This window comes from Dermacentor silvarum, chromosome 1 (genome assembly GCF_013339745.2).
Source record: "Dermacentor silvarum isolate Dsil-2018 chromosome 1, BIME_Dsil_1.4, whole genome shotgun sequence".
NCBI classification, from domain to species: domain Eukaryota; kingdom Metazoa; phylum Arthropoda; class Arachnida; order Ixodida; family Ixodidae; genus Dermacentor; species Dermacentor silvarum.
In genome coordinates this window covers 378,716,834-378,743,143 of record NC_051154.1, presented here as the reverse complement: position 1 = coordinate 378,743,143, position 26,310 = coordinate 378,716,834, and the positions used below count along the sequence as shown (strand labels likewise).

At 47.2% G+C, this 26,310-nt stretch overlaps 2 protein-coding genes across 3 annotated transcripts in view; one reads left to right on the top strand and one right to left on the bottom strand.

The window, feature by feature from the left end:
• The window catches only part of LOC125942437 (uncharacterized), a 34,909-nt gene extending 20,842 nt beyond the window's left edge, over window positions 1-14,067 (top strand). The window contains exon 2 of the mRNA XM_049660607.1: window positions 13,601-14,067. Coding sequence (XP_049516564.1) covers window positions 13,601-14,035 — 435 coding nt within the window. The 3' untranslated portion in view covers window positions 14,036-14,067. The remainder of the gene's footprint in view (window positions 1-13,600) is intronic.
• Window positions 14,068-24,584: 10,517 nt separating this feature from the next.
• The window catches only part of LOC119437483 (nuclear factor NF-kappa-B p100 subunit-like), a 155,315-nt gene continuing 153,589 nt past the window's right edge, over window positions 24,585-26,310 (bottom strand). For both annotated transcript variants that reach the window (XM_037704495.2, XM_037704496.2), the window contains exon 20: window positions 24,585-24,716. In XM_037704495.2, coding sequence (XP_037560423.1) covers window positions 24,654-24,716 — 63 coding nt within the window. In that variant the 3' untranslated portion in view covers window positions 24,585-24,653. The remainder of the gene's footprint in view (window positions 24,717-26,310) is intronic.

The following is a 26,310-nucleotide window of genomic DNA, read 5'->3' as shown; positions in this document are numbered from 1 at the left end:
CATAAAATATCTAAAGGCAACATGCCCAAAAACAATGAACTTACTGAAAATTTTACTTCGCACAACATGTAGCTGCGATAGGAAGCGTTTAATGACTATTTACAAGAGCCTTCTTAGATCACGATTGGATTATGGTGCCGTGGTATATCACTCTGGCCACCCCGAGCGCGCTAAAGGTGCTGGATTCTGTCCACCATCTAGGTATCCATCTAGCCAGGGTCACCTTCTGAACAAGCCCTATCGAAAGTTTATACGTCGAATAGAATGAATTAAAGCGAAGCTTTATGTCTAGGCAAAATCGACAAAATCGAAAAAGAATTCTTGAATGATGTGTTATTAGTCCAAGAAATTCGTAACACATCCTCTCGCCAGAGGATGCTGCTGCGATTGTGTTTTGTATAGCACATGCCTCCAGACTCTAGGGTTCAAAGGTTCTCTTAAGGCAGTAGTGCTTCGACATACTTTAGCAAATCATATCATCCTTGCCAAATGTTGCTTTTTGTGCCGGTACACTTCTTTAGTCATTGCCATTATCTTATTATAATTCCATTTTACGCACTTTACAGCTACTGCTCTTTTACGACTTCTTTGCAGCCACGTCACATCGAACTCTCGTAATTCATCGCTGCATTTCAAACTCCATAACCCTAGCCTGGCGCTCTTTGGCCATACTTCTCCCTTGTGCCACAAAACACCCACCCCGTATCATCAGAGTACTTTCCTCGTCAGAATGGGCTCAGTTACGTCGGCATCGACATCTAAAAGGGGTATGAATGCGAGCTAGTTGGTACGAATCCATTGGGGGGAAAACAGCGCTTGTCACGCTTTCGCCATACCCTGCGCTTTCCTCCTCGCGCTCTCTTCGCTATCGACGTCTTTCATCCCCCGCAGCGCTCCGCCTTCCCTCTTTCATCCTTCGCTGTGCTTGTTTGCTCGGTTACGAGGGACGTCGACGCTCGCCGCAGGAACGGGCGCCTAAGAGCTGCTCTCTAAAATGCACTATCAGATAAGTGGCGGAGATACCTAAACTCTCAGTAATTAAGAGTGATCGATCGAGCGCTGACGCATGAGTCACCTTTACACATCATGGCAACAGCTTCAAAAATATCGCGTGTTGTTTGGTCTCTGTACCGGTGCAGAACCCGTCTCTTGAAAAACCGGACGGCAGCCACACTTTGCATAGTGGATGGCCAGATTACTCTCGCTTTTTGTCTTCACCCCCCAAAGGGCGAAAGTTAGTTGTGGTGTTGCAGCTGTGCACGAGTCTACGACGAACACGTAGATCGCAATAATTTTTCGGAATGGTGCCGTAATAGCGGAGTTACACTCTTTCCTTCGCTACGCTCCGTTCGTCGGCTGGGCCGGTATTTTGTAGCGATGAGTTATGCATTATTCTATGCTAGTCTTGTCATCCACCGCTCACGGCCGGCTGATCCCGTTGATAACGTGAGCGGTGGATGATAAGACTAGCAGAGAATAAAGCATAACTCATCGCTACAAAATCGCGGCCCTGATCTCTCGTCCTCGCCGAGTGTTCCTCCAAACGCTTGTCACGTGACGCCTCATCGCCAACGCGCTTTTCAAAACACTCTCCTTTTCCGGTTAAAGCACATCCACAAACATACAGCTCCACTAAAAACATACATCCACGCTAGCGGCAAACAAGCCGACGGTATGTGACGGCGAACTGGCCTCCAGTGCCGTAGAACGTCTGCCGCGCGAGAGGGGACCAAAGTAGACGGCAGTTCGGCCGACATACCGCCCACTGCACGACCGACGGGCCAATCGACGACAGCGAAGCTGCGCGGCTCCGCCACCGGCGACGCAGAGATCGGCTGCAGCTTCTGTGCTAAGCAAAATTTCCGCTAGATAAAGCGATGCGTAAATTGTGCATCTTATGAAATACGACATCCAATGTCAAACGTTAAGCACGAATGAGAGCTCCGTACTTGTCGAGCTCAGCTGCAATGCGCGGCTACCGACGGCATACGATCGACCGGCTCGGCTATGCTCGCACCGCAGTGGACGGCGCCGCTAATATACGCGTATTTTTTTTTCTTTGTGTGCAATTATTCTGAAGAGCTACAACAACGGTAAGAAAATATTGCGGCTTGTGAGTGTCGGTGATTCATTCCGAAGCGCCGTCCGCTTTAGCTTTGAAGTGAACCGGAGGATGCCTAGCGACGATATCGGCGCCGTCGAGCAATCGGCGGCGGTGAGGCGGCCGCACAAATAGGTCCCGGTTTCATCCTAGCTACGGCAGGAAATCTTGCCGTTCGCGAGCAAAACCGCCGTCGAACGGCGGCCCGCGAATGTAAAATGGCGTGCGGCGAGTTACCGTGCCGGTAACGTAGAGAACAAAAGAACATATGTAACAAGAGGGGACACTCCCATAGGGCCCAGCGGCCGAATTGACTGCAGCGTGCCAAGCGGTCGGCGTCAATCACTTCCGGTTTCGGTTGTGGGCGCGCGTATTTTGAACGCAAGCTAGCACGCCGGCTGCACGCCCCACCCCCCCCCCCCCTTTTTTTTTTCTCTTTGTGCAGAATCGGTTTATTATTTAGTAAAAATGCTTGCGAACGATCTCGTAAAGTCCCATCGAATCTGTGCCACGTGCAATTTCACAAAGTAGACGCAAGACCTTTTGTGCAATGAGGAAATATTTATTTTACTCTATATAAAAGCTCGTTCCGCGCTTTTTGTGTGTTCATCCAACGTTGTGACCCCAGCAGGTAAGGCAGTAGTTCCTGTATGAAGCTCCACCGGACAGCACCAGCTGAAAAAAAAAAAGTAAATTACAAACATGTTACATTTACAAGCACGTAACTGTTGCCTGTTACAAACATTGCCGTTTTGGTATTTAGACATAGTAATACTGCGTGTAGAGGCGAAACGTGCGAAAGCGGTGATTGGGGGGCATTACAAACAAAACAATTCGCTTTTACATACATGGCGTAGAAAATACCCGACTCATCCCAAACAATACCATAAAATATGAAAGCATCTGATTTCCAAGCGTTCCCCCATTTCCGGGCATTATTTCCTGCACTTTGGCAGCAAAAATACACGGGCGACGCGACGGTACGCTACATACATAGACGGACGCAACAGGCACTCAAGACAAATGCGTGGGTGCAATGCCCGTTTTCAGTCCTTTAGAAGACGGAATTTTCGAATTACAAGTTTCTGATATGTTCGTCGTTCGCGCGTTCTGCCGGCGCCAGCAGCACACCCCATGTTATCACTCTTGGCAATCGCCCATCGCGTTTTCAACAGGCGTGAGTACCGAAAGAAGGTATAGTTGTTGCGGAGCCACAAAAAACGTCACAGATTTGTCCCTCTAAGATTCATTACACGCCAAACTAACTTTATCACCACGGCCGAGCTGCTTATCGCTAACTGCGTCACAGCGCGCTGTGCGGCCAGCGTGCCTCAAAAGTACCCCAGAAAGTAACGAAATTACTTTTCAGTAATGTCTGGCGTCAGAGAAAGCGGCACAAACTTCTTCTAGCAAGATGCACTATAGACTACACACCGCGGCTGAGTTCTCGCTAACTGCGACACGGCGCCCTGTGCGGCCAGTGTGGCTCAAAAACCGAAATAAGTTACTATAGTCCCATAGGAAGCGTCGGAAGCATGTCTCAGCACGATTCATTAACTCAATTTAACTGCGCCAGGATGGCCGAGCTGTTTTTCGCTAAGTGCGTCTTAAGTCTCGGTCCCGTGCCGTAAGCCTAATTGCGTCGTAGACTGTGAAACAAGATTGCTCACCTTGCCGTAGTCCAATAGTGCAGTGGTGTTTTGTCCCAGTGCAGAATGAACGCATGAATACGCCGAGAGCCCAATAAACCAAGTTACATTAAAAAAGAGAGAGAGAGAGAGACAGACAGGGCGCGCGCAGCCATCCTCGCTGGCTTCGGGGGAGTGTCTGGCGGATGACGCATGTATCTGGCGTATCATTGACCTGTGGCTAGGTAAGGCAAGGAAAATAAGTCGCAAAGCTTAAGTTCATTTATACGCAAAACGTTTTAGTTTTCGCGGCAAAGAATTTAAAAAATAAATCAATGCCTGTTAACTTAAGCATAGCATCGAGGAGGCTATGACTTAAGTTCACTTTCTTTTTTTTATTCCGATGCTCGCGGCCGTGGACTTATCGCTTATCTGCTTAGCGCTTCTCGGCTACCCGCTGCTGCTAAAGTCCCTATATAAGAAAAGTACCGCCATCCTTTGATAAACGCCGCTTATCTCTCTCCTGTACCTCCGATTGGACGATGATAGCGCGCGCTTTTCACTTCTTTATATTGTCTTTTTTTTTCCGCCTCAGAGCCATGCTGAAAGTCTTCTGCGCAGCCGCAGTCGCCGGCGGTGGCGGCGCGCGCCCGGCCTGAAAGCTTCAACGTGGACTTTCTAGGTGCGCCACCGTCGACTTGGCTTTCGCAAGCAAAAAGTAAAGTAAAAAAAAAGCAAGCGCTTTGGGAGAGGAGGCGGCGGAGGAAAGAGTAGATGGCGGTACTTTCCTTATATAGCTGCTGCTGCTACTGCTACTACTGCTGCCGCCGCCGTGCCGGCCCCGTGTTTATCTGTGTTGCGCGCGTCTAGAAAGGCCTATGTTTCGTTATGTCTCATATTGGGCGCGAGGAGTTAAGCAGTCGCCATCTGTCCGAAGCGCCTCGCTGCGTATACGAGGGATAACGCGGCGCGCTCCTCATAGGTTTGGCTGTCGGCGCTCAATAAAATATCAGTTTCGCCTAAGGGCGAAGCAATGAATGCGATAGCAACACAGCAATGTCATACGAAGTAAGGTGAGCGGCTTTGGTAGCAATATGAATTGTAGTAACCATGAGCTGATTAAGTAAGCAGGTGTGCTGCGGCGTAAGTAGACCGACATGAAGAAAGACTCGATGACCACGAGAAGGCGCGTGTGAAACGGTGGTGTTCATGAGAAGCGCTTCCCGTGGGCAGCGCGTGCGAAGGGACACACCTGTAGCGCTGCACTGCCGATCCGGGCAGCATTGCGTGTGTAGCGTGCGTTGGAAAATGTGGCCCGACTATTACGAACTTAATGAACAAGCGTGGTGTGAGCGCGCACAAACACGAAGAGATCACACTGAATGACAGCAGACAACGACTGTCAAAACGCTGGCAGCAAGCATACGCCGCAGCGGGCGAAGGTACGTGCGGTCTATCGCTTCAACGGAAACTGAGCGGCGAATGCACTTAAAGGTCAGAGCCGGTGGATAGACGGTGCGAGCGAGCGACGAGCGCGGTTGTTGGCAGAGAAGTGCGCCCCCCCCCCCCCCCCCTTGCTCCCCCCGGCGCTGGCTTCCTGCTTCCTTGCTTGCGCGTGGGAGATTGAGTGCGTTCGCTCTCCGTGATAGCGCGCGTCTCCGCACGCTTCCTCTCGGGCATACGGCGCGCGGCGAAGATTTTATCTATAGGGAACCTCACGGCGACGCCGACGGCAGAAATCCGGTTCAAGTGTCCATATAATTGCTATCGCAATAAAAAAACACCACGCGGGAGCTCTCCCGGTCATTTTTGTAAGTACTGTACTGTCGTACTGTCAAAGTAATAATACTGGGCAAACAGAAAGCGCAGAATAGTTTACAGGCGATATCTATTTACCGAACACGTACAGTGAACGCCCATTGCGCGCAGTCGAGGCGATGGAGTCCCCCGAACCAGTTTCTTGCGTGAAAGGTAGGCAATCGCTGAGAACTATGTTAAATGTGTTTTTATAGAGTGCTGTCCGTATAACCAAATCGAACATAAAGAATGAAGCCTCAATGCAGCGATCGCGCGGGTTCGCAGCCACCGACTTCGCGTCTGCGTGCATGTCCGCGCACAATGTTTCGCTCTTGCTGCGGGTGCGTTTTCCCACCGTGCCGTGAGCTTTAGGCCGCAGCATATGAATATTTGACAGTACACAAGCAACCATTGTTGCGTGGACGCTATCAAATCTGTTCAAAATAATTTCTTTATAACTAGGGACTTCGACGCTATACGGCGACTCGCGGTGTGCCATCGCGACGATTCCATCATTTTTTTCTTTTCTTCTAAATTCTTGAACGTTTCAATATCGTTATTTCTCAAGTTGCGTCGCACTGTATGTTTGTCGGTCTTCTCAGCGAGGAATTTCCCGCTGCTTTTTTTTCTTCTTTTTGTTAATCCAGTACATTCATTGTTTGGCGCTAACACAAACATGACCATATGCCATGATTTTTTTAAGTGCATCTTACCACTCCCTTTCCATTCTGGTGAAAATGCCAGTGTCTAGCATCAACACGTTCATAGGGCAAATCTTGATGACATTAACCGGGCAGCGCGCGTGGGCGAGCTTCTCAGTGCGCGCTTTCTGCTACTCACCGAACATCGCAGCCCCAACGCCGTAACAGAAATCTTCCTCGCGGAAGTGCTTGCTACACACCGGAGTTGTAGCCGATGCCTGCTTGCCGGTTCTAAGTTTCGCAATCCAAGCCACACGCAGCTTCTTGGACTGACACCGGGCTACGTTGCGTACGCGTCCGGCACTGCGGTACCGAGCAATAGCCTATCATGCCGGACGCCTTCAAAGGCAGCCACTACCTATCACAGTGCTTTCAGGTGCTGTCTTGAAAGCACTGTTGCAGAGTTGAGCGGTCATACATTTGGGAACGGCATTACATTTACGCATGAAATATAGGATAAGCGTAACATGTTTTTCTCGGAAATCAGACTCGAGAATAATTTATGGTGTTTTCACCGCCAGAAATAAGCCGAAGAACGCAGCCACCTGCTTTTTTCTTTTTTTAATATAAGCAAATTCTTGGGTTTTACGTGGCGAAACCACGATATGATTATGAGGCACCCGGTTTAGTTTTTGCCACCTGGAGTTCTTTAACGCGCACCTAGCTAAATAGAAGTACACAAGTCTTTTTCCATTTCGTTCCCATCGAATTCCGCGACCTGAACCATGCAGCGAGCTCCCGAATTAGCAGCGCAACGCCGTATCCACGATATAGGCACTAATTAGGCTACCACGCAGGCTTCTTTTTTTCAAGTATTGACAGGGCAAAAATTTTTCCACGTACGGCTTATACGGCCACAGATGACCATATAGAAAGACTAACTAAAACTGTTTTCGGGCGCTCGAGGTCCTACCGCAATAAATGACCCCGTACCAATTTCTCCGCATTCTGTTACGCGAGGAAGGCGGAAACTTGAACGGAATGTTGCGCTGCAGTTTGCTTTTTTATCTATAACAATGCTTCCCATAAATTTGAGTACAAGGCGCCGGATGGGGCAGATCTGATTTACTTGTCTGAAGCGGCAAGCAGCAAGGTTACATGTGTTTCTCCGTCTGCGTTTCGCAAGACCTACTGATGGAAAACTGTATGCGCAACAACACACACGAGACATACATGCTGCTTGAAGAACGAGAAAAGTATTTGTTGTCCAAAGGGAACCGTGCAATAACATAGTAGAATGAAAGCCGACCCTGTGGCCGCAACGCACACGCATCACTGAGCGGCATTAAAAAATAAAATAAAGAGAAAGCAAGGAATTAAGGCATAAATGCATGTCATATGCAATTATGGACACCATTTGAGCGGTCTGAACGCAAATATTAGCGCGCGCGAAGTAGTACGACTGACAGTGGCGCACCGACGGGGGGGTTCGGGGGTTGTAACCCCCCCCCCCTTTTGTTTAACCCCTTTTCTTTCCTTGCACATTTGAGTACTGCAAATAAGATGTAAGACGCGCAATCGTCCGCACACTCTCAAATAGCGCATTTTTTGACAATTTCCCGTGAAGCAATTGAAATTAGTGCTGTTTAGATGGTATTGGCACCCCCCCCCCTCCCCTGGCAGAGATACTGGGTGCGCTACTGACGAATGACCCTGCTGAGCTGTATCGCCAGCAGTTTCCAACGGCGCGACCTTGATGCGGCCCAATCCACTTCGATCGCAGCGCCGCCACAGTATTTTTCCAATTAAATTAAATTATGGGGTTTTACGTGCCAAAACCAGTTCTGATTATGAGGCACGCCGTAGTGGGGGACTCCGGAAATTTGGACCACCTGGGGTTCTTTAACGTGCACCTAAATCTAAGTACACGGGTGTTTTCGCATTTCGCCCACATCGGGCGCCTCACTGCAAAGCATGCGCCGCCCCAGCCGCTCGTCCCACTCCACCGTTTTCTAGTACACTCTAGTTTTAGCTTGGTTAGAGTGTACTAGAATATGGTCGAGTGGGACGAGCGGCTGGGGCGGCACATGCTTTGCAGTGAGGCGCCCGACGTGGAAAAACACTGGGGCGGCGCTGCGGTCGAAGTGGATTGGGCCGCATCAAGGTCGCGCCGTTGGAAACTGCTGGCGATACTGCTCGGCAGGGTCATTCGTACTACTTCGCGCGCTGGTATTTGCGTTCAGACTGATCAAATGAGGTTCATAATTGCATATGACATGTATTTATGCCTTAAGAATAAATTCCTTTCCTTTCTCTTCTTTATTTATTTTTATCATTTTCTAATGCCACTCGGTGATTGCGCGTGCATTGCGGCCGCAGTGTCGGCTTTCATTCTGCTATGTTCTTGTACGGTTCCCTTTGGAGAAAAATATTTGTCTCGTTCTTCAAGCAGCATGTATCTCTCGTGTGTATTGTTGCACATATAATTTTCCACCAGTAGGTCTTGCGAAACGTAGACGGAGAAACACATGTAACCTTGCTGCTTGCCGCTTCAGACAAGTAAATCAGATCTGCCCCATCAGGTGCCTTGTACTCAAATTTATGGGAAGCATTGTTATAGATAAAAAAAAGCAAACTGCAGCGCAACATTCCGTTCAAGTTTCCGCCTTCCTCGCGTAACAGAATGCGGAGAAATTGGTACGGGGTCATTTATTGCGGTAGGACCTCGAGCGCCCGAAAACAGTTTTAGTTAGCCATACGTGAATTAGTGCCTATATCGTGGATATGGCGTTGCGCTGCTAAACTGGAGCTCGCGGGTTCAATCCAGGTCGCGGAATGCGGGTGGAACGAAATGGAAGAAGGCTCGTGTACTTCTATTTAGGTGCGCGTTAAAGAACCCCAGGTGGCAAAAACTAAACCGGGTGCCTAAAAACATATCGTGGTTTTGCCATGTAAAACTCTAGAATTTGCTCATATTAAAAAAAAGGAAAAAGCAGGTGGCTGCGTTCTTCGGCTTATTTCTGGGGATGTAAACAACATAAATTATTCTCGAGTCTGATTTCCGAGAAAAACATGTTACGCTTATCCTACATTTCATGCATAAATGTAATGCAGTTCCCAAATGTATGACCGCTCAACTCAGCAACTTGTATATTATAAACGGCTGCTTTCAGTTATTCGGTGCACTATCATAACGACCATAATGAAACAATTGAAGGAACGGCATGTCCCACATACACGTAGAGATATGTGCAGATCTGTTGTGTTCGTTGAAGAAGTGTGGTACCACATGGGGCACTCAGTTTTAATGGGTTGCGAACATGGTGAGACTGTCAAAAATTCTTTTCTGAATCAAGTTAGCAGATTTACAGGCTGCCCTGAAACGGGGCGCTTATATTGAATGAGAGCTAGCAATTTGTTGAGCAGGACTTAACACCTGTCCGTTAATTCTCTCAGGAACTGCGAAACAGCCACGACTCTCCGGCAGCAAAAATCATTCGGAATAAGTCCTCACTTGTATGCAGTCACTCACCTTTGAGATTTCAATAGTGCTGTTATGTGTTACATTCGAACGGAAATGACTATCGGCGTCGTACAGTATATCAATAACACTTGCACGCACGCACGCGCACACATACATCTTTCTTCTTTCTGGGGTTTTACGTGCCAAACCAGTTCTGATTATGAGGCACGCCGCAGTGAAGGGCTCTGGATTAATTTTGACCACCTGGGGTTGCTTAACGTGCACTACAACGCAAGCACACGGGCGTTTTTGCATTTCGCCTCCATCGAAATGCGACCGCCGAGGCCGGGATTCGATCCCGCGACTTCGTCGTGCTCAGCAGCGCAACGCCTTAGCTGACGGAGCCACCGCGGCGGGTCCACGCACACACATACACATTATATATATATATATATATATATATATATATATATATATATATATATATATATGCACCCTTTCATTTCATTACATAGAAATACAATGGTCATACCATTGTCTAGTACCATAGAGTTTCAGTGAGAAACTTTAAGCTCTAAGTAGACTCTAAGCTTGGTTCTCTCTACGGCAGTGTTGCCAGGTCCGACGAGGTGGCGTAGCCAAAAGCTAGGCAAGTTGTAGCCCAAATGTGGCCAAACACAAAAAAGTGCAAAAAATTTCGTAGCCAAATACAGCCATTTTTACTTGCAGATTTATCTGTGTATACATTTTCACATTCGACTACGGCAATCCTTTTTTGCACAAGCCGTCGTAACAAAATGGCCGTGCCGCCGTGACGGTCGGCCCTTGACATTGCTATTCTAGTACACTGTACTTGACATCAACAACAGCGACGTCATGCTTGCACCACGTGCGTTTTATCAAGGGGCCGTGCTTGCACAGAACACTTTTTGGGTGGGCGCGGAAGCTATTAAGTTCCAGCGAATCGCTGCAGAGGGTGAAATCAGTGCTTTTATTTTATGACAGATAGTACGAAGTTATTTAACCACGAATTCTGCTTTGTAGCTGTCCTGAATGCTAAATAATGTTTAGCATCATCGATCTCTCGCGTCATCTCTGCCTACTGCGTAGCAGTTCAGCTGTCCAGCGATCTGTGACGTGCTCACGGCTTCTTTTTTTTTTTTTTTTGAGCTAAAACAATTCTTTCGCGCTATGATATCTCGTGTTATTTGTCTCATCGTCATATCTTGTGTTCTCGTTTTTTTTTTTTTTTTTTTTTTTTGTAGTTAGCTTGGCCCGGGTTAGCTGGTACATGCTCCATATACATCAACCTGGCCGCCATCTTAGGTCTCTAGCACGGCAAGAACATGCGTTAAAATAAAGTGTCAGAGAACAGATGCCCCTCGCTGTCTGAATCGGTGTAAGCGAAGCTTTAAGATTACTGCGCAAAACGGCACAGGGCAATGTAAGAAGCGCCCAGTCGTTTTCGGCGACGAGCAGGTCCCGAACGTAACTTGCTCGAAATGGTAAAAGCCGCGATGGCGCACAAAGAGCAAAGGTAAACAAAAAAAAATTGATAACAGTGGTTATGCTGTTAAAACCGGTTACTGTCAAAAAGCAAACCATGTTGATGTGCTAATAGTTTTAGAATAGCCCCCCCCCCCCCCAAAGTTTGGGGCCCTAATTAGAGCTTTGAGGGTGCAAGCGTTAATTGGGGCATGCAGGAGTGAAGAGTTTTAGAATAGGCGTTTTGCGTTTGCGGAGAGCGTGTTGCGCTTGTAGCGTCACTATGGTGCCAAATAAAATCTGTTACAAATATTAAAATAAAGTATACCATTTTATAGATAAGAGTAACTTGGACTTTCGTGTTTTCGCGTTTAATTACAATTTAGAACTTATTCTAGTAGCAGCAAGCAACTTGTTGTTTAGTTTTGAGTAACCAACTTTACATACCTTCATCCACCCAAGTCAATCCCTGTTAGGCATAGGAGTTGTGAAATCGACAATTGAATTCGGAATCAGCGGCGTCTAATGAATGAATATTCATTACACTCGTTAGTTGAGAGAAAGCGATAACAGCAATCACTTCTCCTAGCTTACGAACTTCACGTGTTACCACAAATCGAGCCCAGTTTGGTGCTAGGTTATAGAGCCGTCGCTTCGGTGCGCGCCGCCATGTTTGTTGACGAAAGCTTTTGGGGCAGTTTTGGGGGCTCCCGCTAAATCAATTAAATAGGGGGCCCGACGCAAAACCCAAACACAGTTAGCGTCTTGCGCATGCGCAGTGGCTTAGACGCTATTTCTTTGAGGCCCCAAAATGCTTGATGCCCCTATTCTAATAATTGCTGGGGTTTTACGTGCCAAAACCACGATATGATTGGGAAGGCATGATGCAGTGGGGGACTGCCGATTAATTTAGGCCACCTTGGGTTCTTTAACGCACACCTAAATCTAAGTACACGGGTGTTCCTGCATTTGGCCTTGGTCGAAATGCGACCGCCGTGGCCGGGAATCAAACCCGAGTCCTCGAGCCTGCAGCGCGACACCTCGCAAGCTAAGCTAACACGGTGGGTGATGTTCATGTGACGTGGTGCACTGATGTCATCGTGGCAAACAAGTTTAGATATTAGCAGAATGGGTATCTGCATCCGTGACGTTACGGGCAAACCATCTAGAAGTAAATGCACCAGAACCCACCTTTGGCTCGGGGTCTTGCTCCCATTATTTTTTATATGTTCTCGCATACTTGGCCCACTTCCCCATGTTTGGATTCTACTCTCTGAGGAGGATCCGATCTTACGTTCAATGCACGGAAATGAATCTCGAACGTAAGCACGAACAAAAATTCATCTAGCAGGAGAAGGAAAATGTCAGTAAAGCTTCGCGCGAGAAACGTGGAGTAGGTCGAAAGCTGTGCCCGGCGCAATACTTCACCCAGAAGACATGGTCATGAACACAATGGAGCGTGTCATCCAACCGTGCTTCCCTTCTTTCATGTTGGCGCCACGATACGGCCCCGACCCTATGTTATTGCTCTCCCTTCCTGAGCATAGCCATGTTAATACAGTGTACTATGAAAAATCCCACTACTCCCAGGTTCATCCCGATGGCTGGGGATCGGCTTGCATAGCGGTCAAGCGGGGTGCAAGTTTCAGTGCATCAAAGATCAAAGCCACCGGCTCAAACAACGGCGCAGAGAAGGAAGGGAAGGAGAGAGGGGGGGTCACTTCGCGCACGCCCACACGCACAGCCACGTGGGCCGGCTCAGCCAGCTAAAACGTAGCCTTCGAGGTTTCCTTCTACCCTATCAGAGCCACCTCTGGAGGGTGAATTAGGGCGCCAGTTATAGCCCAAACAAAGCCAAGTTGCAGATTTTCAGTAGCCGGGTGTATTGCCACATGGCCAACTCATCCAAGTCGATGCCAAAAATTTTTCCTGTAACCCAATTTGGCTATATATAGCCAACCTGGCAACACTGCTCTACGGTTACATCTTTATCGTTTAGCTTCGTACGTCTGAGTGTTTAGGTTGGTTTTTACCTCTCGTTAAGTTTATGGTTCCATTAGACTAGTCATTTTGAAGTGTATCACATTTATTTTGAAAGTCTTCATCTTCTTTCTGAATTGCCACAAAGACGGCCCGCGGTGAGGTCGCGGTGAGGCAGGAGGATAATGGTTGTCGTCCAGTGACTTGAACACGTTTCGGGTGCTATCCTCATCTGAATCCACTCGCCTGGTCGCTTCGTACTTACGATGCTTCTTGAGGCATGCGGCTCGTTCAAAATCCTGTGGTCAAATTATGCGGGGCCCCTCACTACAGCGTGCCTCGTAATCAAATCACGGTTTTGTTGCGTAAAACCCAGTATTCAATTTAATTCAACCAAAATGTTCAGCCACGCTTGTCCCACGTCTACCAAACTCTGCGGGTCAGACTTGTTGACCTGATGTTTATGCTTTAACTAAGTCGTTCGCACATATTTCTCTGCTTGCAGGACAACCGCACTTTCCCGAACACGTGTGCGACGGAAATGCAGCCGCCGAACTTCAGCCACGAGGGTCATCGAGGCGCCAAGTACTTCAACAACTACGACTGCTACGAGGAAAGGCATAGCAATAGCTTCAGCAGAACTGCAGGACTGTGGAACAGGCCGTACAGTGGTCGATTCCCTGCGCCCTACCGTGGATCGAGGACACCGTTCGATTTCGGAGCTGGGGGTGCGGCGCGCCCTTTCGCGGCAGTGGCCCGTCATCGTTCCGAGCACCATTTCGAGGCAGGCCTCCTCACCGTGTGCTCCTCGTGGTCGTCCACCGTACTCCTTCAGACCTCAGCTTTTACCGACTCCATCGCCGCGGAACTTCGGGCGTGCAGGCTATTGGGGAAGCCGTGGCGGATTCAATTCGTCTCAATGCTACCAAGGCCAGATTGACCGCTCGAACGGCGCCAGGTAGACCGCGGTGCATCTCCTCAAGGCGGTGGCTCCAAGCTGACTTCTCCGCAGACGGATACACGGGACGAACTGCTGCATCAGGATAAAAGACTACCGCACTGCCCCTACGGAGCACGAGATTTCGGCAGTCGGCACAAGCATTTACCCAGAAGATGTAGAGAGAGTGACGTGTGTAAGCTCAAGCACACGTTGCCCAGTCCTACAGGGCAGTATGCAAACTGCAATGGAAGCCCCGCGAAACGAATCAAGTGTAGACACGAAGAATGCGGCCAAAGTGCATGTGTGCAGTGATCTTAGTTCCAGACAACATGCTTGTACAAGCAGGGCAAAATCCCTTGATCGCAATACAGCTAACACACAGCTTGGTTCCAGAGGTAGTGGTGAAGCTGATGGCAAGCCCAATTATTGTATGAACTCTGTTGCCAAGCCATCTGTTCCATACACTCAGCCCAGGAGTAAGGAGCTAGCAAAAGGACCACCTGCAACAGCCAAAACAAATGGCAAGGCCAATTCCACATACAAGCTGAAGTCTGTCGTGCATGTACCACTAAAGCAAACTGTGCCCAGTTTGCAGGCCATAGATGGCAAGTGCACAGTGAAGGAAAGAAAAAGTATAAAAGAAATGTGCCTTTCTACCTCTTCAGATACGGTGTCTTTGCCAACTTCAAAGGGCAATGTAGTGAACTCAAATGATGGAAGTACAGCAGTTAAAGCGAGCCTTCATGATCAGCATTGTGATAATAGAGGAGAAAATTCAAACCTTGAGTTACATACCCACTCAGTTGATTCCCAGCAGTGCACTGCAAACTTGGCTCCTTCTTGCATACGTGGTGCAAGCCCAGATAGTACCACACACCATGCTCTAAGCTGCACTGCCAAGAAAGTACCGGAGACATTAGCAGTAGCGATGGTGCTGCTCCATATTTGCCCCAACTGGTGTCCACTTCATCTGGCATTGCTGCCAAAGAAGTGTTACCAAGTAGTGTCACTGCAAATTTGCTTCACTCAGCAACAACAAATTATGTTGGCACTAAATGCCTTGGTGAAGATGCCCATAAAGAGTCTTTGCACTGCAGTGCTGGCCTCTGCTCGGGAACTCTCTCTACTTGTCAGGATGACTTGCGTGCAGTCGTGGTGCCAGTCCCCAGTGCACCTGACAATCGGATCGATGAGAAAACAGAAGCTCGCATCGGCAATTCTGGCATACCACGGCAACCTTCTACTGACGTTGCAGGAAGTTTTATAGTCAACCCACTGGCCTCATTTCTTGAGTCAGGGGGAAGTGGCATTGCTGCAGTTCAGAAGTGGCTCGCAGCCACTTCTCCTTGTACTAATAGCATTGACTTTGAAAATATTCCCGTCAACATTCGGGGCCAAAGAGATGAAGAACCTGCAGAAGAACCCCAGCATAATGTCCATTTAAACAGTGCGTATGCTTGAAAAACCCGAACAGGAAAATGTATCTTTAGTACCTGCTTCTGCCATGTTGCAAAACATTGATCACTGTCAAATGCCTGGAATGTCAACTACTGGTCTAATCATGCTGCATAAAATGACTGACTGTGGAATGTCTGCAGCTTCTGACCCTGCTGGCAAGATTGATAGTGATGTAGAAACTGCATCATTTGCATCAACAGAATCTGAAGATGAGGACTGTGTAATTGTGAAGTGCGAGAACTTTACCCATCAACCATGTGAATTCCAACAATGCAGTGATGCGGCAAATCCGAGGATCTTGGCAAGCCATCAGGGTCTGGGTTTTTCTCAACACATACCTCAAGGCCCCCACCACCAGCTAGTTTTGCCATGTATTTAGAGGATGTCTTGTTTGAACTTGAATGTTACACAGCACTTTGTCTTCTAGACTTTTGCAAAGACCCGGTTGCAAAGAAGCAAGTGTATACATTGTATTTAAAAGGGCAGCACACAAATGCAAAGCCAGCCTATATGGAAAAGATGAAAAAGATTGTCCGTGCTGCAGTTGAAAGAAAGCGTATGGTATGGAAATGTTCAACAGGTGTGCTTCGGAAAACTGGCGAAGCTGCACTGGACATTTCCACGGGAAGGCTCGGTACCAAGAATAAGAGAACTTCATGACATTGAAAAGCATTAAGCAATGGGAATATAGCTACCATATCAACAGCAGTGAACTATATTGCTCAACTATACATTGCACCAGTAGTGCTTTTATGTTTCCATACAGTGTTTACCTTTTAGTGTTTGTCAGTCCTTGTTCCAGTCAGTAGCTGCTGCTTTCATTTTCATGCTTTTGTGCTGTCCTGTCATACGCAATTTGGAATTCTTATGTAGACCCTGGAATGCTTGACTGTATGCTACAACTGGGTTGGGCAGTTCTTTCTACTAAGGTAGCCTTGCTCTTCATTTTGCCCTAATATAGAAGCAGTAGCTTTTCTTGTGCATCAATTTACGCAGCTCTTGCATTTTTATCCACAATGCTGTCCACTTACCTTTCAGTGCTTAAGAATGTAGTCTGTAATAAGTCGTACAGCATTATGTACTGCAAAACAATGACTACTGTGCGGTATGAACTGTAAGGCTAACCTGTGATGTAATTTAAGCAGTCAATTGCAATGGCAGCTTAAATCTGACAAAAAAAATATAACGTGTTGTGCAAAACTGGTCTGCTTTGTGATAAAAGGCTTATCTAATCGGGTATGCATGTGTGCCACCTCCAATCATGGCCAAGCATTTTTCAGCACCCTTTAGAGACTGAGTACCTTGCCAATAAATGTTGTGTTAAAGCAACGTATGTTCTTGCTGAAGCAATAAGTTGTGCCACCTTTGTATTTTTACCCTGTGACACTTGTAACTTCGATTTTTGTGCAAAGAGAACCTCTTTTCTGGACTGGTGTTGTCGTAGCATTGTACAACCAAAGTTCCGACATGGAGGCATAGATTGTGAATTGACATAGAAAGTATGGTGTTGCATGCTGAAATGGATGGTCAAGCTAAGCATTGTCCCTCTCGATTTGTTCAAACCATCAAATTTCAAATGCCATTCCACATCAAGGAAAATTGGAACTTGTTCACACCCTTTATTTGTGGCCATAAAGAGTATTCCTATGAAAAAAAAATTGTTATAGAGTAATTGGTTCATTGAACTGTCTGCAACTGAAAACTCTCTCGCAAATAAAAAAAATCCTCTTCTACTGGCATTGTGTTAACCTTCCTGGGCTTAAGTCAGACTTTTTATGTATCGAACTTAACATAACAAATTTTACACTGGGCTTTCGCGGGTAAATGCATATAATATAAAGCGGGGGTGCATAGAGGGTCGTGTGTCATTGTGAAGGAAACAAACACTGCATATAGCAATGTCCTGTGCCCTATGCTAAGAGTAGATGGTATGGCTGCAACATTCAACATTGACATGTCTGAAACATTAGTACAATTTTTTCAGTTAAGATTTTCATAATGCATGCTGCAAATTTTCATAGCCTACGACAGATTCCCTGTGGCAGCAGACTAGCTGGCTACCTGGGCAAGTGTCGCTGCACTAGTAAGGACTGCTGTCTTGTGACAGTATGTTGAGTTCTCCAGTTCCACAAGACATTCCAATGAGGGCAAATTCAGTGCAGGTGAATGCACATTCATATTAGTGATAATGCATCACTAATAAAGCAAGACAAGTGATGTACATTTCTACAGCTAGTTTGGGCACAAGCTGCATGCTTGTGAAAGAATTCCTGTAAACCTCGAACTTTTGTCTGGTCTTGGAGCTTACTTGGGCTCCTTTTTATAAGCATATCTGTACTTCTCAACAGTGTTCATTAAGTAACCACTCCATCAAGTCTGTAAAACAAATTGCGAAGAGCTGAATAGCTTATTAGCCAAATATCTTTCTCTTCTGTGCAAGGATTTAAGGGCTGATACTGATCCTAGATACTCTTGAAAGCTTATTTAGAGGGATGTTTTCCACTTAGAAATTTTCGGTACTTCTTCAAACCTTTCCTTGAGGAAAAGTTTCTTTGCAATACAGACCTCGCATTACACCCAGTCAAAGCAAGCAGTTGTTACTAGCAGAAGGCTGCAACATGTTTTGCCAGTGTTTCTTTCCATGGCCAGCACCTACATCTTGCTCTACTTCTAGCACAGGTGTCGAGCAAAAGCATGTAGATATTGGTGTTTTATAAATTTTTTTGCTGGCTTGCATGATTATCATTACACTATTTCTTTTTATTAGGCTATTTACATGTTGCCATTAGACTACCAAAAACACACTAATGCCTCTCATCAAAGGGTTTGGCTGTTCAAGCCTTCATTGTTGGGTTTGGTGAGAGGGGCTTCTAGCTGCTCCTGTCGAGGGGATGCCTAAATTTCTTCATTGTGCAGGCAAATTCGTTGTAGTGGTCTTTGATGCAGAGGCGTTCATTATGTCTATGAAAGATAGCAATTCAGTTAGAACATATGTAATCCTTTGTTATACAGGTTGTTTTGTTCTAAGGCATTTGACCTGTATATGCGTATAAATATGCCTAAACACGCATGCAAGAATAAGAGCATCTGCATTTGCTAGTTGTGACAGAAATTTTAATAAGTTCAGCATTCGAACCCCTCCTATAGTGGTAGGAGGGTGAGCCGGAAAAAAATTGTACAAAATTGCAAGCTGATGCTCTCAAAAAGCATGTCCATATAATAAATAAAACTAAAAAAATTTCCAGCAGGAACGGACAGGAAAACGGACTCTAATATGTACGGCGTATGCAGGTGCTCACTTCCAATGTTTACTTCGTAAACGTCAAACCAGATTTTATGCAGGAAACATTGAAAAGACTGAGGTCTAGTTGTTTTCGCTTGTTTCACTGAACTTAAGCGGAGAACCAGCTGGCCAAACAAGTCCCCGGATCTCTAGTAGTTGCTACATTCGGTAGCTGTGTTCAAGATCCCTGCACGTGAATGTCCTTCTGACATTCTACCGGCATGTTCATTTGTAAGGCTTCACCGTGCAAGCACAGGAAACAAGCTTGATAATCACTGTGCACATGTTGCTCGATGCTATCCTAGAGTGGCAAAGCATTGCAACTTGTGTTAATTTATATAGCAATAAATCATTTGAGGGATCTCTGCATGCCGTGTTTGTGGATGCATATTTGGAAAGGCATTATAGTAGTTACTGGATTTGACATGCACAAGGGACGACTAATGTTTTAATGAAGAAAAGGCGGGAGAGGTTGGCCAGAAGAGCACGTATCTAGCCTACTAGGTACTCCTCACTGGGCTAAGGGTGAGGCTCTACAAGTGAAAGTACTGCGTCCACACGAAACATGCTCACATGAACAGATTTTGCATATTGCCATTCACACCACTTAAGTTCTGAAGTCGACCGTCTAACGACACCTAACATAAGTCCAGCAGTGATTTTATGGTACTTGATTTGGAAGCTGAAATGGCTGCCATTAGTTGTGTGTCGGCAGCTGCTGAAATCTGGGCTGGTTCTGCAAGGGATATGCCCTCAGAACTTCCTGCAGTATTGACAAGAAAAAAAGCTACCATGATGCCTATTTCGTCTATTTTATTTATTGAAGCCAGCAGTGCTGTGACCATGGTAGCCTTATCAGCTGAAATCCCTGTTGCAAGCAGAACTGAAGGATTATCTTTGCCAGGACAAAAGCACCAGCATGATCAATCTATAAAAAAAAATTTGCGACCTTAAGGTGTGCTATGGATATATTGGTGTTCCAGTTGTACTGGAGAAGAACGAGCAGTATTCACTGCTCGAGAAAGAGGATGATGAGTTAGTTGAAGCCTTGTGCCTGCAAACAACAAGCATTGCTGAGCTGTGCAACCTCTCGCCGCGGTGCTGTACTATGAGGATTTCATTAAACCAAAACACCTCTCGACATAAGGTGGAAGTGTGCGGCCCTTTACAGACCTGGAACTCCATAGCCAGATGCTCTCTCCCATTTCTGCTATAGAATAAATAGTCACGGCCTATGATGAAACAAAACGGTATTTACATTGTTCACGGTAATTGGATCGAATGCAGTTCATGGTGGGCTCTCTCTTCTTGCTTTTCTTTTTCTCTCTCTTCGAAGAAAGGGAACTATTCAATGTCCTCACATCCCGGAAAGGTGCGCAGTTTGACTCTGTTAGAGTGAAGAACGTTCAATGGGTACGGAAGCTGGTGGAGGCAGCGTATTACAGAGCCGGTTTGGAAGCTTCACTGAACAGGTTTGATATTTTGATCACGTCCTTGTACTTCTTGGATTCGTCCCGTTTTCCATAGCTGTCGTGAGGCATTTTCTTCGTAAGAAGTACGAGATCACCAGCTTTTACACTGTTCCAAGCTTGAACATTGGCATAGTGCGTGAGCGCAGGCTAAGAAGATATTCTCTCCTTACGTCAGGCAATTCACCGCGTGATATAAATCGCCGAAACGTGAGCAGTAAACTTTCTGCCGACAGTCCGGTGGTTAATTCAAGGTGTATGCTCTTGTGACAGCACAAGTAAATAACACAATGTAGACTTTCGACGTAGTGTCTTCATATAGAGGTCTAGCAAAATCGATTCCAACCGCTGAAAGGGATCGGATCGGCGTACTTGTTCACTTGGTATGATGCAAAGATCGCTGCTCGTTGATGCAAAAGATTAGAGCATCGTTGATGCGTGGCAGAAGGTATACGTCCTTCTTTGTGGCGGCGTTAAGTCTCGATAATCAACACCGAACCTCCAAGAATTGTCCTTTTTCTTAACTAGTATCACTGGAGCTGCCCAGGGACTGCAAGACTCCTGGACAACACCTTTCCGTAGCATTTCTTGAACTTGCTCGTCGATTATTTTTCATTCTGCAGGAGAGACGCGGCACGGCTTCTGGCGAATAGGCGTCACTTGGTCCGTGTTTATGCGGTGTTACGTTCGTGAATCAGGACGAAATGGGACGCTGGTCTTGCGTGAAATCGAATACTGGCGCATAGCGGACAAGCACCTTTTGCAATTCTGTTCGCTCAGAAGAGGATAGCGACTTGTTCGTCATCCGGGAGAATTCCAAGGTGTAGTCGCGATTCGCTGCATCAACGGCATCAATTGAGACAGTCACCTCTGAGTCAAAGGTGGCCAGCTTGAGTCCAGTCAGCAGTAAAACTTGCTCCATAGACATGTTCACCGTCCACACATGAGCACGACTATCTACACATTCTATAATGGATTGAGGAACCAGTATATTTTTCTTCAACATGGTAGGGGAGTACGGCTCAATTAAACCATGACAGCGATGCGGAGGGCCATGCGTGGAAATCACTGGAACAAATGCCACAGCTTGAGCCGGTAAAAGGATGTCGTGGGACACGAAAAATACTCCCAGCGTGTCCACGTCAGATACTTCTGGTATTGCTGATATCACGTCCCTTCGAAGAGAAAGTTCACCAGCCCCACAATCTAACAATGCACCACATTCACCAAGAAAGTCAATCCCAAGAATGATGTTAAGAGTGGTGTGTTCAAAAACAATAAATTCAGTTGGAAAATCTTGTCCACCAACACTCACTAGAGCAGAGCAAACACCAACGGGCCGCAGGGTTTCACCCCCAACTCCACGAAAAGTAGTCTTTCAGTCCCATGCGAACATAACCTTGTGTCCAAGACGATTTTTAAACAAAACACTCATCACTGAAACTGTAGCACTGGTATCCACTAAGGCACGAGTACTTAAACCATCAACACAGACACACACTTTGTTTTTGAGCACGGCGACAGGTGGAGGACTACATTAACGTCCCATGACCTCACCTCCATCGGTCGCACCAGCTAGTTTCCCAGCTGGAGTGGTGGTGAAAGTGAGCGACGGCGAGGTGATGGCGAGCGGTGTTAGCCGGTCGTAGGTGGAGTAAGGCTGCGGTCGGAAGCTGGAGACTCGCGCCGGGATACATGTTCACGCGGATGTCGTCGGAAGAGGCGCAGCAGTCTGCCATGGCGTACTGCAGTGCACTCCACATTGATACTTGGGGATGGCCGAAACGTGCTGCTGCCGCCTGCGACAATACCTGGCGATATGTCCACGGATTCCGCAGCTAAAGCAAATAAGTGGCTTGCGGTACACAGGGTTGTCATAAAATGGGGTCTGAGGCTGGTTGTATCGGGGTGAAAGGCGTTGGAGTGGTGCGGCCTGATGGCGTTCGAAGTTACGCGAAGGATGCCGGAACTCCGTCGTGTCGATGCAGACTCGTTCATCAAGCAAGGGCCGATTTTCGCTGTTAGTTTGCAGTTAGCAAAGTACCGGCTGTTCAGGACAGCGTGCATCAAGTGTACATTGCTGGTACTCCCATCCTGTGTCTCTTCCTCCACCTGGTGCTTGAAAGTTCGCCAGTTCTTCCTTAACGAGTTGACATACCAACAATGCGATGTGGTGGGAGGTGGAGACGTCCACACTTGCGACCGTGGTGACGTTGTCAAGTCTACCAAATTTTGGCAATACTTGTCGCGTCTTCAGCGCCTCAAAAGCACGACAGTGACGTCTAAGATCAGAAGGAGTACGTAGGTCTTCCTTTGAGATAAGAAAATTGTATACATCTTCAGTGATGCCCTTCGGAAGATGTCCAACCTTATCTTCATTCGACATGCCCGTGTTGACAATTCTGCACAGTTTCAATACTTCTTCAATGTAAGTTGTGCATGTTTCCGCGGGCAACTGTGCTCTTCGCGAAAGCGTATGTTCAGCCTTCTTTCTTTTGGAAAGTGAGTCCCCGAAGCAGCACTTGATTTCCTCAACGAACTTTTCCCATGTAGTCATTGTGCTCTCGTTGTTATCGAACCAGAGAAGTGCGGTTCCGGTAAGAAAGAAAACGAAGTTAGCAAGTCGCGCCGAAGAGTTCCACACATTGTGACCACTTACCCTGTGATAATACTTGAGCCAGTTGTTGACATCCTCATCTGCTTTGCCGGAAAAGGTGCGTGGTTCTTTTTGAGGAATCCAGCATATGACTTGCCTTGGGCACTCACTATCATCTTGCATGCTTGTGTCATGGCTGCTGCCAGCTGCTTGTGGTTCGTTCATGTCCGTGTCTTCAGGTGGTAGTCCGAGCGAGCGCCGGCTTCGTCGGAGGGTGCGTAGAAGAAGGTTGTCCAGAGCAATCACCCAGCACCTCCACCAAAGTTGTTACGGATGAGACGGGTTATTTACAAGATGATCGAGGGGGCATAGAGACAGGATCGCAGGCCGTCAGGCATTCTCTAACAAACGCGCAGTTCTTCGATCTCCTCTTCGGCTCCACTGCGCAGCGTAACAATATGGTTCTATGGAGCAGGTTGAGGCGTTCAGGTCACGACTGTAGTGATAAAGCATGAATTCGCTGGCTGCCATAATAAACAATACTAGTCGTTTATCTCTGAAACAACAGATAAATGACAGAATATGAATTGGCATATACACAAGTGCATCGTTAATAAACATATCAGTTGCAACCTGTCACTTAGTTGCTATCAACACTGCTAAGGAAAGCAGTTGCTGCCCTGATGAAGATAAGTCCCCTTGTCGAAACGTCGGCCTTCAAGCGACACTCCTTTGTTCGACTACTGCTCATCATATTTAGTTCCTGTCAGTTGCTTCTACAATCAGAAGAGACACATCTTTAGCATACCTGTCATCTGTGTTTACTGCAGCTGTCCTTGGCAGTTTCTTTAATTCGTAGAATGGCTGCAGCAGCTTTAATGGTGCAGATTAAAGTGGGGGGGATTCATCTCCGGATGACCATGGAGCCGCCGGAGTTGGGTAAATGGTGCCCTTTATGGGGTTGTTCTGGCTACTGGCATGCAGAGACGGTCTCTAGGGTGCGCCACCACTGTTAGAACGGCACAATAGATATGGCTCTGGAGGTCTCATGCCGCCAATTTCCCAATAGTTGGGTGCCCTTCCAAGCGACTGGAACTTCTGTGGTTATCGAGCACCTGGCCGGGAGCACTCTTGTACCTATTTTACTGGTAGGTACCTGTCGTCAGCACTCGTCTGCCTTCCACAGCAGTGGCGGATGCTTGACTATTTCACCGAAGCTGTGGTGAAAGAAGTGGCGCCCAGAGACCTCTGGAAATCTCTATAGGGCTCCTTTTCGAGATGAGAACTCAAATAAACAACCGAGAACGAGTTTGTGGTACATCTCTACCCATTAGAAAAAATCCTGCGAGTTTCTGGTGGCACCAGGATGCGAACCCAGTACCTCCCCCCGCATACGAGGCGGACGCTCTACCATTTCATTACTGCTGTGGTTTTAGGATAAAGGCTGTAGCAGATAATGGTGCGCCAGGATTCCCACCACTGCAAATGGCATGGGCGGTTTAAACCTGACTTCCAGTGACATACTGCAGTATAGAGAGACATGTGGATGCATTTTCATTAACGCTGCTACAACTTGCTCATAGTTGACAGTTGGTACTTTAATGCAGTTGTAAATTTATAACTAAGAATTTGCAATAGCTATACTAATCGCCTGTCAAGGCAGTTCCAGGTTTCTCGCTAATTGTGTTTGTGGCCTAGTGCGTGGCTAGGAACAAGGTGTGGAAAAGACATTTCGTTTTAAGAACAAAGCAGTCGTTTATTCAAAATATACAAGCAGAAATGCTAATAGCAATAGAGTGGCACTGTGCCATCTTAGTCAAGAGGGATTTCCAGGACATTAACGAAAAGTCTTCGAAGGGCATCATCATCATAGTCCTAAAAAAAGAAGAAATGAGGCCAACACAAGATTTACTTTTTTGTGCAAGCCAAACTTTTATTGCGATAGCAGTTATATGGACACTGCAAAGCGGATTTCTGCCGTCGGCGTCGCCGTGAGGTTCCATGTGACGTCAATGGAGATGAAATCGTCGCCGCGCGCCGCCGAACGTTGTATGTGCGAGTGAAAGGGCGCGAGGGACGCGCGCTTTCACGGGGAGTGAACCCACGGCGGAGAACAAGCGCGCGTTCTGCGCCGTGCTCCCTTAAGGGCTGCAGAAGTAGGCGTCTCTTTCCTCCTTTATAATTTTGTAGAGCAAATTGTAGAGAGCTACACGGAGTAATGATAGTAGCTTTATCAGCTGTATAAACTTGGACATGCAGCAGCACCGGCAACACGCAGAACTGCTGTCGACGCCGTCAGCGTTTTGCCCGCGTTCGCACAAAATGCGTGCGGCGTTGGTGACTGTTGCCAGAGCATCTGATATAAATAGGCACTTGGTGCTGCAGCTAAACCTCGCCTCCCTTCCCTCCCCCCCATGGCCTTTCGCGCGTCGGAAGAAGGCGCGTTTGCTCTACATATATGGTGATTGTAAAGGAGGAAAGAGACGCCTACTTCTGCAGCCCTTAAGGGTGTTGGTGGTGGAAAACTTTTATTGAGAAGGCCCGAAGTAATGAAAATTAAAAAGCAGCGTTGTGGGCGGCCTTCAGGCTGCCGGTTGTGGCGTCCAGGCCGTGCCTAGTCGCGACGTCCTCTGCCCAGGTCACCAGCCGGAGTTCCCTTAAGGGAGCACGGCGCAGAACGCGCGTTTGTTCTCCGCCGTGGGTTCACTCCCCGTGAAAGCGCGCGTCCCTCGCGCCCTTTCACTCGCACATACAGCGTTCGGCGGCGCGCGGCGACGATTTCATCTCCATTGACGTCATACGGAACCTCACGGCGACGGCGACGATGACGGCGACGCCGACGGCAGAAATCTGTTTTGGAGTGTCCATATAATTGCTATCGCAGTAAAAACGCAACTATCGGCCTTGCGCTGACTTTTTTAAACATGTGACAGCACAGCTTATGGTGCAGTTGTGTATTTGGTGTAGTGATTATTATGTAAATGTGGCACATTTATTGACTGTATTATAATTTGCAATTGAAAGGGATATTAAGCCAACTTACACTAGTAAAATCTTTCTGTCCCTCTTGCCGTGAGGGGAGGCAAGAAAAAGGGGACTCAAATATGAAAGACTGGTAGCGATGCCGCCCTGAAGTTTTCACTAGCCATGGTGTCATAGACTGCAACGGTGTCTAATTGGGCATAGTCGATAGTTTATAAGAACTAATGAATAAACAACTCAACTGAGCAAGTTCGAAAACTTTTTCTACGCCAAAATGACCCAAATATGAGAATACAGATAGAAATCCATGATGTCATATTGCTCTAGTTGATGATGTCGCTCCAATGAATTTTTTACATTTTTAAAAATTTACAACACTGTTAAGGCCAAACTACACAGACGTGTGCCAGTGCACGAATGCTCGCGCCCACGCACCTTGCGTTGGCCACGCCTCGAGAATAATGGCAGTTTGAACCTACAAGACGCG